Below are 17,950 nucleotides of genomic sequence, written 5' to 3'. Positions count from 1 at the left end.
TTCATCCTATACTGCATTTCTCGCAGGAAAGCCGCTTAGTGTGAAACTGCGGGTTCCCGTGTGTGTTCCCGCCTGAAGGAATAACAAAAAAGAAAATGGTCTTGTCCATGCGCGCTAGTTCGACGTTATTGGCTTGATAGCACTGAGGGGACAGATATTTTATTCATGATGGACACACAGCTCGGAATTTCAAGCCGAACTCTTTATTTTAAAGAGCGAGGATTGGTGAAATATTACTGAAGGCTGCTTTGCGCGTGCATTAAACGCAACAAAAACATCGCATCGTATGCCTAAATATATCACCAGGGCACACGTAGACGGGGGAGTAGAAAGAAACGTTTTACGTTATTTCGTATTAAGCATCGTTGCAGACGATCACCGTGATTGCTGAAATCTCCACGAAGTGAAGGATGTAATAGAGGCGCGCTCGTATGGGAAGATGAACACGCACGTTTCACCACCAACCAAGTCCTAAATATATGCTATACGCAAGGTTATTTGATTAACATGGTTTTATCATATTATTAACCTAGCCTGGGATGGCCTAATTGCACATTCTTGGTGTTCCTTAACCTGTTGTTTAGGGTGGAAAAGTGATATTTCTACGCAGACACCCAAGAAAAAAAAAAAAAAAAGAAACGTCCCTGCGATGCCACCATAACACGGCACGATCGCTCAAAAAGAACCGCAGTGTAGAGCGTAGACACATTACTAATGAAAAAGGACTTCGTGTCGTAAAAGCTTTTTTTTTTCTTTTTCATCGACGAAGTAAAAAATGAAGCAGGTTACGCAGCTCTACGTGCTCCTGTCGAGCTAGCAAATCTACGCAACATTTAATCTCCTGCAGTGCGATTACGAAGGAGTGCATTTATTTTTGTAAAAGCGTTGAAAAGGACCATTCATTTCAAGGCTTCTTCTCAGAAGCGAAATAAATGCGGGGAGGCGTAATGCGTCTCTACGGAAGCTCTTTAACTTCTACCCTGGTTACGTTGGCAGCTAAGAAAGTGCGCCCGTATGCCTGCAAGCGAAGATTCCGCAGACGTTATTGACGGAGGCATGTATGGAAGCCTGTCTGTGATTTTTTTACCCATGTTTCTCACTTGAATAATATTGATAACAACAATAATGCTTTCGTAATGGTGCGCTCGAGACGCAGCTCAACACAACGGCTACAATCTCGGCTGAATGAACAACTACAATAAAAAGGCACACGCAGAGATAGAAGGTGTGTAAGGAACGTATTGCATTAAAAAGTAAAAATTAAACGCAAACACCGCAATAAAAACGAATAAAGGAAACATATTGAGAGAGAGAAAAACGGGGTGGGAAAGGCAGGGAGGTTCACCCGAAAAGATTCTGCTTTGCTACCCTGCACTGGGGGAAGAGTAAGGGGAAATAAAAGGCGGAAAAAATAGGGGAGAGAAAAAAATATTTTGTGAAACACATTGGATGCACGTATCAGTTATTGCGCAACCCAACCAGTGGGGATACCACAAAAACATCTTTGTTGTCAAGGAACATGACAACATGCTGAGCATGAGCACTGGGCTTGTCATTCCTAGCCGCGACATCTTGGGTAACAAGAACGAGTGTGTACGCGACTGGCGGATACATCACTCACCTGTGCCTTGTGAGACGTGCGGCCATTTACGAGAGAAGGTAGAATACGCTCTCATAGGCTGCCTGAACTATAAGCTCGAGCAGCAAAGATTAGCTTTGAGGACAACAATAAATCGCCTTGGTGATCCTTTAGGTGTAGAAAAATTGCTCGGGCCATGGTGTAACGCGTCATTACAGCGATCGGCTCTAAAACCTCTAATAAACTTCTTTATGCGGAAAGCGATATTGTATTTATGCAATACATGTCGTCGCTTGTTTATTTACTTGCATTATTCGACTGACTTTGTTGATTGACTTGTGTTTAATGGCTCACAGTGCAGAAGATACCGTTATTTTTGGCTGTTCGTTTTATATGGACTGTTTAAGCACGTTTACGAAATGGCCTTTATGGCCGAAACCTTCTTTATATGACCTAATGTTATCTTCATGTCATTATCGAAGAAATGATTGCTTGTGGACAAGCGAGGAACAGAAAAGTTGCCAACATTTCCAGTTTTTATCGAACTAAACCACTTTATGCGAATGTTGTGGGTTTAGCTCCCACCGGCGGCTAGTTGTTTTTCGTCCACTTTAATTTTCCTCTCATCTATCATTTTCTACACTTCAATTAAAGCTACAAAGAACTTCCTCTGTGTTTCCTTGGCCTCATTATGTGTTGGCTTCATTCGGTTGTGATTAACAAAAATCGGGCACCGCGGTTCCCCTTATTCTTCTCGTTCATTTCATAGCAATCACTTGAGGGAGAAAGGCTATGATATTTCTTTTCAACGGATACCAGGCCGTTGCGGTATCATTGGAAATGATGACGCAGATAAGGCAGCTCGGTCGTCAAACCAAGAAGACCGCCGCGTCCCCATTCCTCTCTCAAGGACCGACGCTGCGAGACAGCTTCGCATTCTAGCACGCACACTCTCGTTAGCTGAGTGGAATACTGCACATACAAGGCGCACCAGACTGCACAGACTAAACCATTCGCTGCAAACTCGGACCTGCACTGACACGAGGCGTCTCTTCTGTGTCGGTGGTGGTTGAGAGTTGCCTTTACGAAAGCGTATTCAAGACTAATTGGAATGACTTACAGTCCTGCATGTGATGTCTGCGGATACGAGGAGAACGTTGACCACTTATTGTGCCGCTGTCCTCAATTTCAAGCAGAAAGACAATCTATGATCAACGCATTCAGGAAACTAGATGATCGTCCTCTGAGTGAACACGCTATACTAGAACACCATCCCCACCGATCATCGGCTCAGAAGGCAGTGAAGGCACTTTTGTGCTTTCTGCGATCGTCTGGTTTGTACGAGCGCCTTTGGCTCTGTAATACGGTCCGTGCACGTCTCCTGTAGCTCTGAAACATAAATACCCAAGAATGTGGACGTTGGAACAACCGCGAGCGTAGTACAATTGTTAGTGCATCGCATGCGTAATGCGAAGGTTCTAGGTTCGGCTTCCACCGGCGGCTAAATTGTTCTCTTCGTCCACTTTCATTTCCCTTTCATTTATCATTTCCTGCACTTCAACTAATACAACAAATAACTTCCCCTATGCTTTCCTTGGCTTCATTATCTGTTGGCTTCATGTGATTGTGACTCACGCTCGCAGAGTACTGCGTGACGCCGGCGTGCGTGACGGTGGCCAGCTCCATCCTCAACGCCATGGACCCGGAGATGGACCCGTGCGAGGACTTCTACCAGTACTCGTGCGGCGGCTGGATCAAGGCGAACCCGCTGCCCGACGGCAAGTCCATCTGGGGCACCTTCGGCAAGCTCTGGCAGGAAAACCAGCTCGTCATGAAGAACGTGCTAGGTGAGTCGCGTCTCTCTAAAGCTGTTGAGAAAAGGAAAAAAAAAGGAAACAAACAAGGAAAACCACCTGAATTTGGTTTTCCTCGCGTTTCACAGATGGTAAATACTCGCGGTCAACAACCGCTGATAAGTAGGCACTAGATCCTCTAATTTGAATGCCGCTTCCATGGTTTTCAAGGTACACAGAGACTCTGTGCGCCGTGAACACCATTCCGACTTGCTCAAGCATCCCCACTTGCATTCATTCATTCTTTCTTTGATGGGTTTTAACGTCCCAAAGCACTTGTCTTGTGTCTATGTTAAAATCCATCAAAGAATGAATAAATGAATGGCAAGTGCCCTTCGGGCGTAGCAATGGCCGGCAGTAGTTGCAAGGCGAAGTCAGGCTTCGGCTAGCAAAACCTATTCGTCTTTTGCCCCCTGCCTGCTTGCTCGCGGCTCACATGAGCACTGCTACGCCATGCTATCTTTGAAGTTTGATGCCTATATCATCCGATCGTAGAGAGACTCATACAATAACGTAAGAATGCAAACAATGGTGCACACTTTGCGGAGCCGCATTTCTGGTTGTTTTATTACCGTTTTCGCTTGCCTGCGTGTTTTCCAGAGGACGAGAAAACGGAGCTGAAAAGTGAAGCCGAGCAGAAAGCTCGCATCTACTACTACTCATGTCTGGACAAGAACGACACCGTTGAAAGCCTCGGTTCCAAGCCCATCGTCAATCTCCTGGACATTGTGAGTGAACAGCCAGCGTCCATATAAATCCCAAAGTGTCGCCACCGTAATGTTGATTTTAGTAGCGATTCTTCTTCTGTGGGGTCTGTGTGCAGCGCATCCGTGAGTGCATCAATACCGTCCAATTTCTCTGCAAACACGGCAAACAGCTTTGACAGGAGGCAGCCGTTATGTATGGCCTCTGAGAAGTGACGAATTTTGTCACCCCCTGAAATATGTCGGGGAGTAGGAATGTTGCAGGAGCCTGACATCACATCAAGCATTTCCAAACAGTAGTAGATAGATGCGAACACATGCACTTGCACAGCGAGAGAGATAAGAAAGAAACAAAATGAAGATGGCGCTCGTCCTCCCGTTTTTTTTTTCTTTGTGTATAGTTTTTTCACGTCTAACACCCACATGCCAACGTCACTAGTGGCCCTGTACCTAGCGACTATACTGCGGCCACACACGCGACAGTCTGTGCAATTTGCGCGGAAGCTGTACTTTTAACCCCTGAGCATTTGGTCTGCAATTTCTCATCGTCAACATTGCACGTGGATCAGCGCGTATTGCGTGACGGCACCTTCATATATTTATCATAATGAGGCGACGTACATTACCGAGGCCTTTGATAACCTGTAAGACTTAATTGCAAAATATCCTTCGTACTTACTATTCGATGCAGGCTCCCACTTGCGGTTTAGCTGAATCCGCCAAGTGTCGCCTGACACGCAGTGTACAATACTTGCATAAAGGAAGCGTACTACCCCATGCAGGTGAACCCATCGCCTTTCTGTCGATTACAGCTATAGCGCTATACCGACGCATTTTGGCCTTCATGTTGCGTTTCAATCAAGCAAAACGCGAACTTCCGGTTGTGAACGTATTATAGACTTCGGAGCCCTCATCGCGCATGCGTAATAGCACTACCGCTCCACTCCCGCGTGGTTTATCTTCACTGGTCGTTTCTCCGTGCTTTTATCGCTGCCAAGCCTCGGTGCAACACAAACAAATACCTAACGTGCAAGTTGCAGCTGAACGACAATAAATTTGACGATGGCTGTGCTGTCGCCATTCGACTCGAGAGGGGCACTCCAATGGCGCGACGCGCGGAGTCAAGTGCGTCGTTTCTAAGCTAACGCAATGGTTCAGCGACCCGATAGGGAGAAAGATATGGTCGTCCAAACTCGAAACCGAACTGTCTCCATGGTAACTAAAAGAAGCCACTCAAGCATTGAGAGAAGTGGGGCGCACTTCAAACGGAGCCGAAATCACAATGCGTCATGGCTCGGGGCATCTGGCGCCTTTTCCGCGCAGTAATTATGCAAACGTGCCCCCCGGCCGTAGCAGATATACAATGGCTCATTTGCAAGGAAGCGGCGGAGCGCGGCTTCATTTGTAATGATACGGCAGATCCGTCGGCGAGACGATGATTGAGGTGTAGTCGCTCAGAATGTGGTATACGATACGGAGCGCGTCGTAGGTTGCTTTATTGCGAGGAGGGACAGCGCCGGCATCATGTTGTTGCCGTTTATTGGGTGATAAAAACAGGAGATAGAAGGCTACAGAAGAGTTAGCTATCTCGATAGGATCAACTAAAGCCCAAGCAGAGGTCTCTCTCCCGTGAAGCGAGCCTTAAGTGCGGAACACTTTATGAAATTGATCCGTCTTGCGACTTTCGCAGGCCGCGAGGCCTAACGGGCAAGAACACGAATTCATTTACCGCTTCAAGCTTAACGTGACATGTACCAACTGCTATAGCTTCGAGTGGAAAATTCAGTGGACAGCCTCGCTAACGTGCTCTGTGAAATTTTCTTGGGGACATAGAGCATGTTCGATGTGGTTTGTGATACTTACAATCTCTAAAGTCCTCACCATACTTATATCGCGACTCGAGCTTGGAATTGGGGGTCGTCTGTGAACCTTCGGATAGCACCGCCTGCGCGTTACGCGCAACGGAGGCGTTTCCAGTATTCTTCTGAGCTGCTTAATGAGACTTTGTGATTAAGCCAATGTATATGTGCGTGCATGTGGACGTATCTGCCGTTTGTGTGGTCACTATATCTTATCTCTAATCAAACACCAGGCGCAACCGAGGTATGCCGTAAGCCACGCCAATCTCTGAAGTTCCTCATCAGTCAACATTTACAGCTCTCAAGCAGCGAAGAAAATGAGTGTAAGAAGATTTGAAAATATAAGCGTCATATATAACGACGTTATATAGCTGGAAAGACGAGAATACTAAAAATGGATGAGAACAAAGAAAGCGATAATCTCATGGGGATCCCTGAATCTGCAAGGCGCCTCTGTCACCGTGTCATATTTTATCTTTTTCATGAAATGGTGATGATAGTTTTAGACTAAGCGTATAGGCGAAACACCGAGAGTCGAAATAAAAAGCAATAACAGCCACCATTGTTAAATAACAACGGCAAAAGGAACGTCACCAACCAGAAGCTTGCTGCAGGGTTTTTTTTTTTTTTTTTTTTTTTTCTGCTTGAAATGCTAGAAGGCCGATGTGAAATAAACATAGCCTTTCGCTTGAAAGGCTATGTTGCTTTGAAGGCAGATGATTTATCGAACTGTTCTATGGCCAGCCGGTACTAAATCTGTCAGCGATGAAGCAAGAAACTGTGAAGTGACGCAAAAAAGAGCTCACTCGAAAACGAGTGGCACAGGCGCGGCAAGTATATCGAGAAGACGCGTTACAGACGTGATTTAGGAGCGCCCCTTCGTGAACTCCCTGCACCCGCACGCTTTTTCTTTCTCCCCACGGGGAGTCTCCGGCACGTGCCTGGCAGTACGCCAGTTCTTGAGGTTAAGCCTACAGCATTTGAATGGATGCAGAAGAGTTACCACAAGAAGGCAAAGGAGTAAATAAAATTCATCCACGAGTTTAATGGCTGGTGCTGCCACCCAGCGACTAACGGAAGAAGCGTGAAGTTGAAAGTTCAAACAAACTACAAGTGCGACAGCGCAGTGGCGCCGCGTCGCGGAAACAAGGCGAACAATTTGTGGCGCGCTCGTCCGCACGAGTTCAAAACGTGGAAACGCGTATGCGGTTATTGGACGACGGTGAGTCGCCGTTCTTCGCGCTTTCGATTTACAGTCGTTGTGAAATACTCAAAAAGCGTTGCGCAAAGAACATGAGAAGATATGCGACAGCCCCAAGGCTGCCGCGGCAGCCCCACAAGCGTATTTGCATCGTGTCGGCAGCACAGTGAATATTAGTATCACCGACGAAACATAACAAGGATCAGCTCAGTACAAACGTAACCAATGCAGACTGAGTATTACGCACACTTTTACGAGCACATAGCACGCTTTCGTTCACGTGACAAATAAATTTCCATTTCCGGGGAACCTTTAATGTAACACTACAGCTCTGGGGCCGAATTCACAAAGCTTTTCATGCGTAGGTGTTTTTTGCCATTGATTGGCCGCCTTATCTAATGATATGTCCAGCGTCAGGAATGACTACATTTTTCTGCTACGAACAATTCTAGCGTAAGAGCTTTTTGTGAATTCGGGCCCTGGTTTTTAGCAACATGGACGTTTGTTAAGCCGTTTTCGAGAAGAAATTCATGCCAAATTTGGGATTCCTTTCAATCTCACTTTTCTTTGCAATAGTATTTATTTCATATTAGTATTTAATGCACATCTGTATCAGATAACTGCTTATTTTCAAATTTCCTTTCGCTTACTTTGTTTCACCCTATAAAGTCCAATTTTCTTATATATATATATATATATAGTAACTGGATTTTTCAATGGGCCAAGCGTATATAAGAAAATCAGAAGCACAACTTCGCGGTTATCTTAGGTTTATTATTTGCCCAACAGTTTCGGTCGGTGGACCGAAACTGTTGGGTAAATAATAAACCTAAGATAACCGCGAAGTTGTGCTTCTGATTTTCCTATATATATATATATATATATATATATATATATATATATATATATATATATATTTATTCTTGACCCCTCCAACACCCGATGATTGGCCAAAGAAGTGTCCGAAGAGGCGTTCGATCGGTCTGAAGAGCATTCAGGCGTACGGCTGAGGATATTGTACAGCGCGATATGTACACTACACAAAAAGAGCACAGCTAGCAAAAGCAGCTCTTCGTACATATATGTAATGTACTTATACTAGTCAAAACGTATTGTTGGGCTATAGCCGTTGGTTCATTATAGGGCACAGGGCGCCAGAAAAGACGAGAGACAAGGAACAAGGTCGGGTGCCTTGTCTGAATCTTGTTTCTTGTCTCTCGTCTTCTCTGACGCCTATTGCTGCATAGTTATACTACATGTATATTCATTTGGTAGAGAGAGAAAAAAAAACGTAATGCAGAGAGATTAACCAGGATTCCGCCCGGTTTGATACTCTACGTGGAAGGAGGATAAGGAAGGAACATAAAAATGAGAAGAAGGCCACGCAACACAGTGTCGACGTGCCCGCTCACACCCGTGTCGTCTTCCGGCCGGCGAGTGTGTTCAGCGCGAAGAGCTGAGCCAACAAAACATTTCATTGATCCGCCGCAGTAAATTAGATATAGTGATGTGCGTGATACGCTTACAATCGCCTCCTCCGCATTTCTGTCTGCCATCGTGTTTGCGTCTACGTGACCACCAGGCCTCCTCCTCGTCCTCGCAGGTGGGCGGCTGGAACGTGACGGGCAACTACTCGATGGACACGTGGCAGCTGCAGCCGGCTCTGCAGCTCATCCACAACGTGTACTCGCGCTCGGGCCTCTTTTCGTGGGCCGTGGGCGAGGATGACCGAAACTCGTCCAGACACGTGGTCCAGGTGGATCAGGGGGGCCTGATCCTGCCCTCCAGGGACTACTACCTCAACAAGACCAAAGACGACAAGGTATGCGTCTAATGGGCGCTGTCGGGAGTCGCTATCGAGCGTGCTGAAAACTGCTTGCAGCTGGAGTAACTACTTGTTAGATGTTGAACTACGTTTTTGGGAGTTCTCGTACTTCCTACTAAGGTACGTGCACTCTGTGCTATATCAAAGTGAACGTACGCACTATTTTTGTATGAGAACTGTCTAGAATGAAGTTAAAGCTCCCGTAAAGGGAATTGCCAGCGCTTCCGCTCCTAGACTGCTGACACCTTCGCTTATGAAGTCTACTTTCTGTATACAATGCGTATAAATATGTGGCTGATGTGGACGGCTAGGGTGACTAGCATATGCCCTCGTATGATCATTTGCGAATACTCTGGTTCTGACTATTATCTCAGTTGTAGGGGATAGTTATGTTGTCACATTTTAAGATACGTTTGAAATGCGATGAAGCAATGAAGCAAAGTGCTTTGCTCTGACGCCATATGCGTCACAGCTTGTTGCAGGTTATACGATCGGGTGCTTACATTTAGTATAACCTTTCTGGTCAGCAAATAACTTTTCACTTTGCCACTTTTCATGTTTTCTTTACGCTCAACAACCCACAAGGCAGGTTTGTTGTGCGTGTCATTCTGTGGGCGCACTCTTTGCCTCTACACTTCCATAATTATTGTGTTTTACCTGTATTGTTGCCAAGTTGGCTCTTCTCTTCCGACGCCAGGTTATAGAGCATTAGCGTTTTTGTGGCGTGGACAGTGCCGTGCAGTGGCATCTTGGGCGGAGCATTAAGCGTTGGTTGTCAGAAAACCTTTTTCATTCTGCATGGAATGCAACTTACTTTTGAGCCTGAACAGTGGTGGCCATTTCTGAAATGCTCACTTCCGAGATGGAGCGGAATTGTGCCAAACAGGCCGAGTTGATTCTTTAGTCTGCTGCGTTGAAAACTTGATTGTACGGTAAACGCTCCGTAGCTTTAAGCTTTTTGTATAAGCTTGTTCCTTTCCATCTCCCCCAGGTTTTGAATGCCTACCTCACGTACATGACTTCCATCGGCGTGCTGCTCGGGGGCAAGGAATCCGACGTGAAGGCGCAGATGCAGGACGTCATCGACTTCGAAAAGAGACTGGCTAACGTAAGCAACACTCATCCAACTAGCATCTGGGCGCAACACTAAAAAAAGAAAAGAAAAAGACAGTTTTTAATCAAGATTGATTGATTGATTGATGGATGGATGGATGGATTGATTGATTGATTGATTGATTGATTGATTGATTGATTCATTCATTCATTCATTCATTTTGACGTCCTAAAGCAACACTTGGGCTATGTAATTTTTTTGTATTTAATTTGACCATCAAATGAGGGGTTCGGCGAAGAGATTTGCCAAAATTTCTAATATCATAAAATAATTGAACGAGAGACGCCGTAAGTGAGGTTTCCTGGTTAATTTTAACCAGCTGCAGTCTTCAATGTGAATATAATTCTCAGCACACGACGTTCCGCCCCAACTTAATTTCGGCTACAGCGACTGGCAATTGAACCCGCTACCTCGTTCATTCCTATCGAGGAGAATGTTATTTCTAAGTAATTGTTTCCTACCTCTTACATATTTCACTTTAAAGATTCTGCGGATGTTCTTTTTTTTTTGTAGTAATATAGTACACGTATAGTACACATGTAGTAATATAGTACGATAGTACACGCACTTAAAGATAGCCCCATTTCCTGGCTTTAACTATATACCTATTGATACGACTGTCGAAGTTCGCAACAGTAACTTTTAGTTTGATCGCCACGATCATTTTGCGTGACATCGCCTCAGAAGAAACGTCTGCAGAAGAAGGTAAAAATTAAGTGTAGTCTGGAATGTCCAAGAGGTTGTCGCGTCGTGTCGTGCGGGGGAGATTTTCCAACGCACCACCTTATACCACGAGGGCATGCAACGTAAGGCGCTTGACATCCTTTCCGCGGAACGCTCGCGGTTTAATGGCGGCGGTAGTTAACCCATGGTGATCTGCACAGGCAACCGTAAAACGTCCGAGCGTCTCCGACGCGAGCGGAGAGGTGATTGACCGATGACCGGAGTCTCGGAGGAGAAATGTAAGCTGATGACGCACGACGTCTATACTACCGACTATGAACCATTTACCGTTTGCTAAGTGCATTGGAGGCTCGCGTTGTAAAGGCACCGCCTCGGTAAAACCCCGAACTGCGTCATTCTTTCCGTTGTCTACAATGATGAAGTTTTCCAGGTTTCTCGGCAAAGAATTAAATTAACTTTCTTTGTGTTAACCAAAGATCGACCTGGTTGTGATTGTATACTGCCAGGTAGCTTCTCCTCGACAAAGTTTTCAGCGCCTCTTTCCATATCTCAGAACAAAAGCAACGTTTTGAAACTTTCTATTCTGAAGTGGCAGCTGCGCAGATGTGTAACTGTGACACGCATATTAGGCACATATGTACATAAGAACAAGGCGCGGCCAATCGCAGTAGCAAAATATTAAAGCGTTTACTCGGAGGGTTTTTTGCTGATGCTGTCTGGTCACGATTCCAGATAACGGTGCCGGCGGAAGAGCGTCGTGACGACGAGCGCCTCTACCACAAAATGACCGTGGCCGACCTGCAAAAGCGGGCACCGCTACTCAACTGGACGGAGTACTTCACCAGCGCTTTCGCCCAGATCAATCGCACCATTCCGCCGACGCAGGACGTGGTGGTGTATGCGCCGGAATACATGGGCAACATGACCCAGCTAGTCCAAGAGTACATGAACACCACGAGGGGCAAAATGTAAGCGACTCGCCACCTTTCCTCGCATGCCTGCCATAATTACAGACTTTTCTGTAGAGTTCGGTCTCTGAGGTCATAGCCTGATAATGGAACACTTTTCAGTACATTATGTAACGTAATTTGCTTGATCGCTTCAACTCTTTCGGTGTGCTATGTCACTGCGTGAAAGGTGGTACACTATAGTGTGAACTTGACTCAATGCGACCTCGTACGTAAGCCACGATCTTCTCTTTCTCTACACAAAAATACCCCTATTCATCGCAATAATTTAGAGGGTTTTTACGTCTCAGTACAACTCCTGGCTGAGACGCCGGAAGCCGCAGAGGGGAGTTAGTTTTGACAACTTGGTGTTTCTAACGTGTGCGAAAATCTGAGCACACACTCGGTTATTCTCGTATCACCCTTCTAAATATGGCTGGTGCGCCAGGTAGCTGAGCCCGCGACTCTATGCAGACTCAGCAAAATAAATAAATAAATAAATAAATAAATAAATAAATAAATAAATAAATAAATAAATAAATAAATAAATAAAAAACGCAACAAAGAAAAGAAAGAACAGAGCATAGTGGAAAAGGACTGTTAGATTTCGGGACGTTTGATTTCTCTGCTAGTGGAGGAAAGTGTAGCGCCAGACACTGTATTGGGGACATATCCACTGAAAACTTGTGTTAAATTACGCAATAGTACCGATGTAGGTATTGTGCGTTATCAATGGCATTCTATGCAATCGTTAAGAAATGTGATGTTGGATATGCTATAGAAACGACGAAACCGACGTGAAACTCTGTTGAATGCAGTCAACATCCCGAATTTTTCAACGTCAACATTACCTACATTGTCGCTAATTGCGAGTTTTAACTTTGCGCACCGTAATATAGACGCATTTGGCTCTGCGTACGTTCAAGTCGCCAGGCGAACATATTGCGAACACCAAACACTTGATTCTGCGTGTTTCTGAGCATACAAAAATGAAACACCACAAGGCGCTTACGCCTGAGACATTTCTCCTTCGAGAACCCCATGTATGGTTCCCGCCGCGCGCTTCCTACACGACGCATAAGCCTCTGGCCAAGATCCTTGAGTGCGAACATCATAGTCAGAGCTAGAAGGCTATCGTCCGGCCGCAATCTGCAAAAACTATAGTGTATATAAAATATTAGTCGAGATGAGTAGCGACAAGCGGGACACCCTTCACAAAATTACGTTATGCTGTGCATACGCAAACGTATAGATGAGTCACGTAGGTCCATAGTAAGGTAGTGGGCAGGGGCCGGATTCACAAAGCTTTTTACTCATAAGTGCTGTTTGCTATTTGCCGGCCTCATTCATTAACGATGTCAAACATCTCGACTGGGCGGGATCTGCTCTTAAGAACACTTCTAGCGTAAGAAGATGTTGTGAATACGGGCCTTCATACTTCTCAGTTCTGAGCACGCACACTTCTCACCTGCAAGACCTCTACGTAAGCAAAGACCCTCCCACGTCCTCCACCCTCTCTCACGCGCGCGAAACTAAGTGCATTATGATGTCCGAATCGCTTGCCGAACCGTGATTTGGGGTGTGCGCTCGCTCGACCGCAGCACGATATGCAACTACCTGGGTTGGAGCCTGGTGCACTCGATGGTGTCGTACCTATCCGAGCCCTTCCGCGAGGCGTCCAAGGTCCTGCGGAAAGCTTTGATGGGCTCGGACGGATCGGACACCACGTGGCGCTACTGCGTCACCGACACCAACAACGTCATCGGTTTCGCCCTGGGCGCCATGTTTGTCAGGGAAGTGTTCGACGGCGACAGCAAGCCCCTCGTAAGTCGGCCGCGTGCGATTCCTTCGCCTCTGTACGTCTCTTTCTCGTCATCGTGGTGCTCGCTATACACGCGCAGCTGTCGCATCGTGGTCCCGTTGCTTTCCCGTGGCAGTGCATCGCATTTTTTTTTTCTCACGCCTCTCTTCATCGCTTGATCGCTTTTGGCTCTCAATAAATGCTGCAAGCCTGCAGTTGTTATTTGCATCGAGTGCTTTCTCCGAGTAATGGCCCTGAGTCAGTTTTGCATTTTGCCGTTTTCACGTGCAGCTTATTTCGCGCCTACTCACGGCCAACTTCTAGTTATGTATCGCTCGAGCGTCGATTGAAGAGTAGGTGAGCGCCTTCCAAGGAGCGCAGCGGCTAAATGGCGGGGAAATGCGGTGCTTGCGCACCAGGTTCTAGACACAGTGGCACTCATCTGTTCGGTTGTTTTTTTGAACGTGTAGCGATCACTTATCGGTATTAGTTGACAGTATTGACAGCCGCACCATGAATTATTCTGAGTATGCATGAGAAACCATTAAGACCGAAAATGTGTATACGAAAATCGAACCGCTGATTAAACTTTTTTTTTTGCGTTTCATGCATACTGTGTGACAGAGGTTGACCTACAGTATGAACGCGCGGCGTTATTAAACGCTATTCAAGAGTGGGAAGTGTGGCCCGCTCAAAAGAACAGCCAGACGCAGACAAGCGCTCTGTCGCGTGCTTGCTGATGCGCACATTTTCGCCGACGCACTCCTTAATAGGCCGCTCATCAACTCGACGATGGACGCTCGCGTAATTGTGTTTTCTTTATTTGGCTGCTCGTACCTTTACTTTGAGTGTGACAACTGCTGGCACAACGAAATGTTGACAGTAAGCATCCTACTCGAGGTACGTTTGAGCAAATATGTTCCTGTGACAGTGAGTTGAATGTTTTAGAGGTATGGTGAGTTACGATATCTAAGTGCTGCTGCCGTGTTTGGTGTTCATCATCTGTACCTCATCCCATTGTCGGTAGCTCCACAATTTCCTACATGCTGTTCGCCGAGCAAATTTGATATATAGCAGCGCGACTTTTTGACGAGGACAAAAACGAAGAACAGGCAAGAGCAGTCCGTGTGAAAAAGTCGCGTTGTTATACTTTGGATCATGGAGAGCCAACTAGCCCAATCATTGACGTTACCAAGTGACCAAGCAATGAAACAGGAGGCATATCTCAGTGTTTCAGCAGCACTTTGGCACAACACAAGCATAGAGATATGTCGGAAATATCCAATGTAATGAATACAGCCTGTCACTCTTAAGCATTTCACCAAGCTTCAACTTCGTTTCGGTAGCATTGCCTGTCGATTCTTGAGCTATAGTTTCGTTATCAAGCACTATATTCCGAAAAATTCTATATTCCGAGCAATTATATTCCGAGACGTTCTCCGAGCAATTCCTCACCGCGGGAATTGCCGATGAGCGGTATTGAAGCGCTCTAATTATTGAAATCTCCGCTCCAAGCTGTCGAGGTGGCACTAACGTGGAAGGACGTTCAATAACACAGGTGAAACGTTCCACACTTCATGGCTGTGGCTTAGCCATTTAAGCCTAATTCTATGCAGTTTTACTCATTGTTGCTGTTTAATACCTTTCGTATAGTTGTCGTTAAAAAGCTTGCATTAAAGCTTAACATTATTTTTTTTGCGTCGTAAATAAACGCAGTTCCTGCTATAACGAAGCACTTTAGTGGCATGTCTGCTTTTCAGTTAGTGGTGTATATTACAATTTATAAAGTGTGTCAATAAAATTAACTCCTTACCTACATGACGTCACTGCTTGCCTCCGCTCCAGAGAAACCATTGTCTGACCCGTTAGGTTGGATTAGTGCTGTAGAAAGTGAAATAAACGCAAAAAGAAAGAAAGAAAGAAACCCTTTCTTACGAAACCTGTGCACAGAATTTCTTGCTTCTGAAAGCCTGCTGAGGTGACCAGAATGGTAAATAGCCTTCTTTCTTTCTACCCAACCTTCCGTTTCCTCTTGTCTGCGCCCCTCCGAGTTGCATATACTCGACACAAACCCTCCGGCCACCGTCACTTCCCGCCTACATTTGCACCGCATTTTGCAGCAAGTGCACATCGACGGTCGTGCTCATTAGTGCGCGACCAGTGTTTGCACGTGCCACTTCTGCTTGCATGTCTGCTCGATGCATGCAGAATTTGCCGGTCTCGAGCATGTGATGCTGCATGTGCGAGCCACTTCCTGGTTCGTAGACGTCAGTCAGGGTGGAGGTATACGAACGAGGACATTCGTTTCTTGACGCATTGCGAGAGTGCACGAAGGTCAAGTTGCTGGTTCCACCGGTTGTCAAAGGCGTCCGGGCCTGCGATCCTTTCCTTGTACGTAAATATACTTAGCGGAGTGTTTCGAAGCTCCGGTAATAGCGAACGCCAAACATCCGATCTGTGTAGCAGTCATTGTAACGAGCTTGTTTCCCCAGAAACCATTTTGCCTGCTGCCATCCTCCCTGAAGAAAAACGTAACACTTACGCGTTCAGAATCGCGGAGTAAAGCTTGAAGGCATTGGACTTGACGTCGTATTATGACGACAGCTTAGGTGCTTGCTTTGGCGAGACATGTGTAAGCCTACCTCCCACTTGGCGTGGCAGCGAGCACTCTTTCTTGCGGTTTCTACGGACGGCCCAATACACCTTTCCGTTCCCAAAGCTACTAGCCAGACTTCGAACAGCTTATATTGGAGCGTCGTTTGCTCGAGCAGGCAGCGTTACAGTGAAGCAGTAACGTAAAGAAAGCTAGTGCTCAAGTCAACAGACCGGTGATTTTACTGAACTACGTCCACCACGCAAAAACGTTGATGGCAAGGAATTGACGGGCACTTCGCTACTTCGCCGTTTTCATCTTCACCATTTCTTGTTTGGTCATGCGTGAACTATATAGAACAAAATAAGAGAACACCAAAACATGTCCTTGTCTTTATCTGTCGTATTAAGTATGGGCATCTGTGAGGGCGATGCTGCAGCTCTATAACGCACTTTTCTTGGGTCTCCTACGCTATAGCTTACCTGTACTAAGTGGGACCGGTAAGACCAACCTCCGTGCCCTCCAGTCTGTGCAAGCTCAAGCTCTGAGAATATGTCTTGACCTTCCCAGGTGTGCATCAACGGCAGCAACAATAGCCATCGCGCATGATCACCCCATCAATACGTACATTCAAGTAGACGCTTTAAGGATGCACATCAGGCACTTCGCCCGACTTCCATCGCATCATCTCGCCTCCCTTCCTGCCACTCGACCTCGTTCAGCGTTTAGCAGGACTATTGCCGCCAGCCATGGAACTTTACCATCGAACTTCACGCCTGCAGCACGACCATCTCTACCTCTGTGGTGCCTGCATCCAATCCAAGCCCTTCTTGTAATTCCCGGTATCAAAAAGAAAACCGAGATGTCGTCATTCGCCCTCAAACAAACCGTGCTTTCATTCATGCATGAAAAGCACAGAGAACGCACCCACGTTTACACGGACGGTTCTGTCTCCTCCAAAAGTTCAGCCGGAGCAGTGGTAATTCCCGTGAAATCTGTCACCATCCAATTCAAGACGTCTCACATTACATCATCGACGGCTGCAGAACTCGCAGCTATCCGTGCTGCTCTGGAATTTATTGGTCCCAAATCACCACAGTCATGGTCCATCTTTTGTAACTCGAAGGCAGCTCTCCAGTGCCTGCTGTCCCCTTTCAACCACGGACCTAACGCACAATTAGTCGCAGACATCCGACTACTTCACCATCACGCTACCGACAAGGGGCACAACATCATCTACCAGTGGATACCGGGTCACTGCGGAATTTCGGGAAATCACAGTGCGGATGACGCTGCCCGATCGGCCCACGATGGTGCCCCTATTGTATCGATACCACTGTCGAGAACAGACGCAGCCACAAAACTTCGTTCCCTCGCACGCGAGCTTACGCAGACTCTGTGGAACACCAGTGACTTCAGCAACGCACGCCTCCACAGACTGGATCCACATCTGCAACTCCGTCTTCCACGAGGGTTACCACGAGCGGAAGCAACACTTCTGTGCCGCCTGTGGCTCGGCGTGGCATTCACGAACGCCTATTCCTTCCGCATTGGAATGGCCGACAGCCCCGCTTGCAACAACTGTGACTGCGAGGAGACAATCAAGCACCTCCTCTGTGAATGTCCCCGCTACAATGTGGCAAGAAAAGCGCTCGCGACTGCGCTTGAAAAACTGGACAATCGCCCCTTCACAGAGGAAAAAGTTTTAGGACACTGGTCTAGACGGGCTTCGGCACTCAAGTCCTTAAGGGCTCTGCTGAAGTTCTTAAGGACTTGTGAATTGTGCGACC

The 17,950-nt window shown here is 46.5% G+C and overlaps 1 protein-coding gene across 9 annotated transcripts in view; it reads left to right on the top strand.

Moving 5' to 3' along the window:
- The window catches only part of LOC119446572 (endothelin-converting enzyme homolog), a 149,461-nt gene that overhangs the window by 104,724 nt on the left and 26,787 nt on the right, over positions 1-17,950 (top strand). For all 9 annotated transcript variants that reach the window (XM_037711041.2, XM_037711039.2, XM_037711036.2 and 6 more), the window contains 6 exons: positions 3,223-3,426; positions 4,033-4,160; positions 8,800-9,018; positions 10,013-10,129; positions 11,552-11,787; positions 13,368-13,590. In XM_037711041.2, coding sequence (XP_037566969.1) covers positions 3,223-3,426; positions 4,033-4,160; positions 8,800-9,018; positions 10,013-10,129; positions 11,552-11,787; positions 13,368-13,590 — 1,127 coding nt within the window. The remainder of the gene's footprint in view (positions 1-3,222; positions 3,427-4,032; positions 4,161-8,799; positions 9,019-10,012; positions 10,130-11,551; positions 11,788-13,367; positions 13,591-17,950) is intronic.

Source organism: Dermacentor silvarum, chromosome 3 (genome assembly GCF_013339745.2).
Source record: "Dermacentor silvarum isolate Dsil-2018 chromosome 3, BIME_Dsil_1.4, whole genome shotgun sequence".
Classification (NCBI taxonomy): Eukaryota; Metazoa; Arthropoda; class Arachnida; order Ixodida; family Ixodidae; genus Dermacentor; species Dermacentor silvarum.
This window is presented reverse-complemented; position numbering and strand designations above follow the sequence as displayed.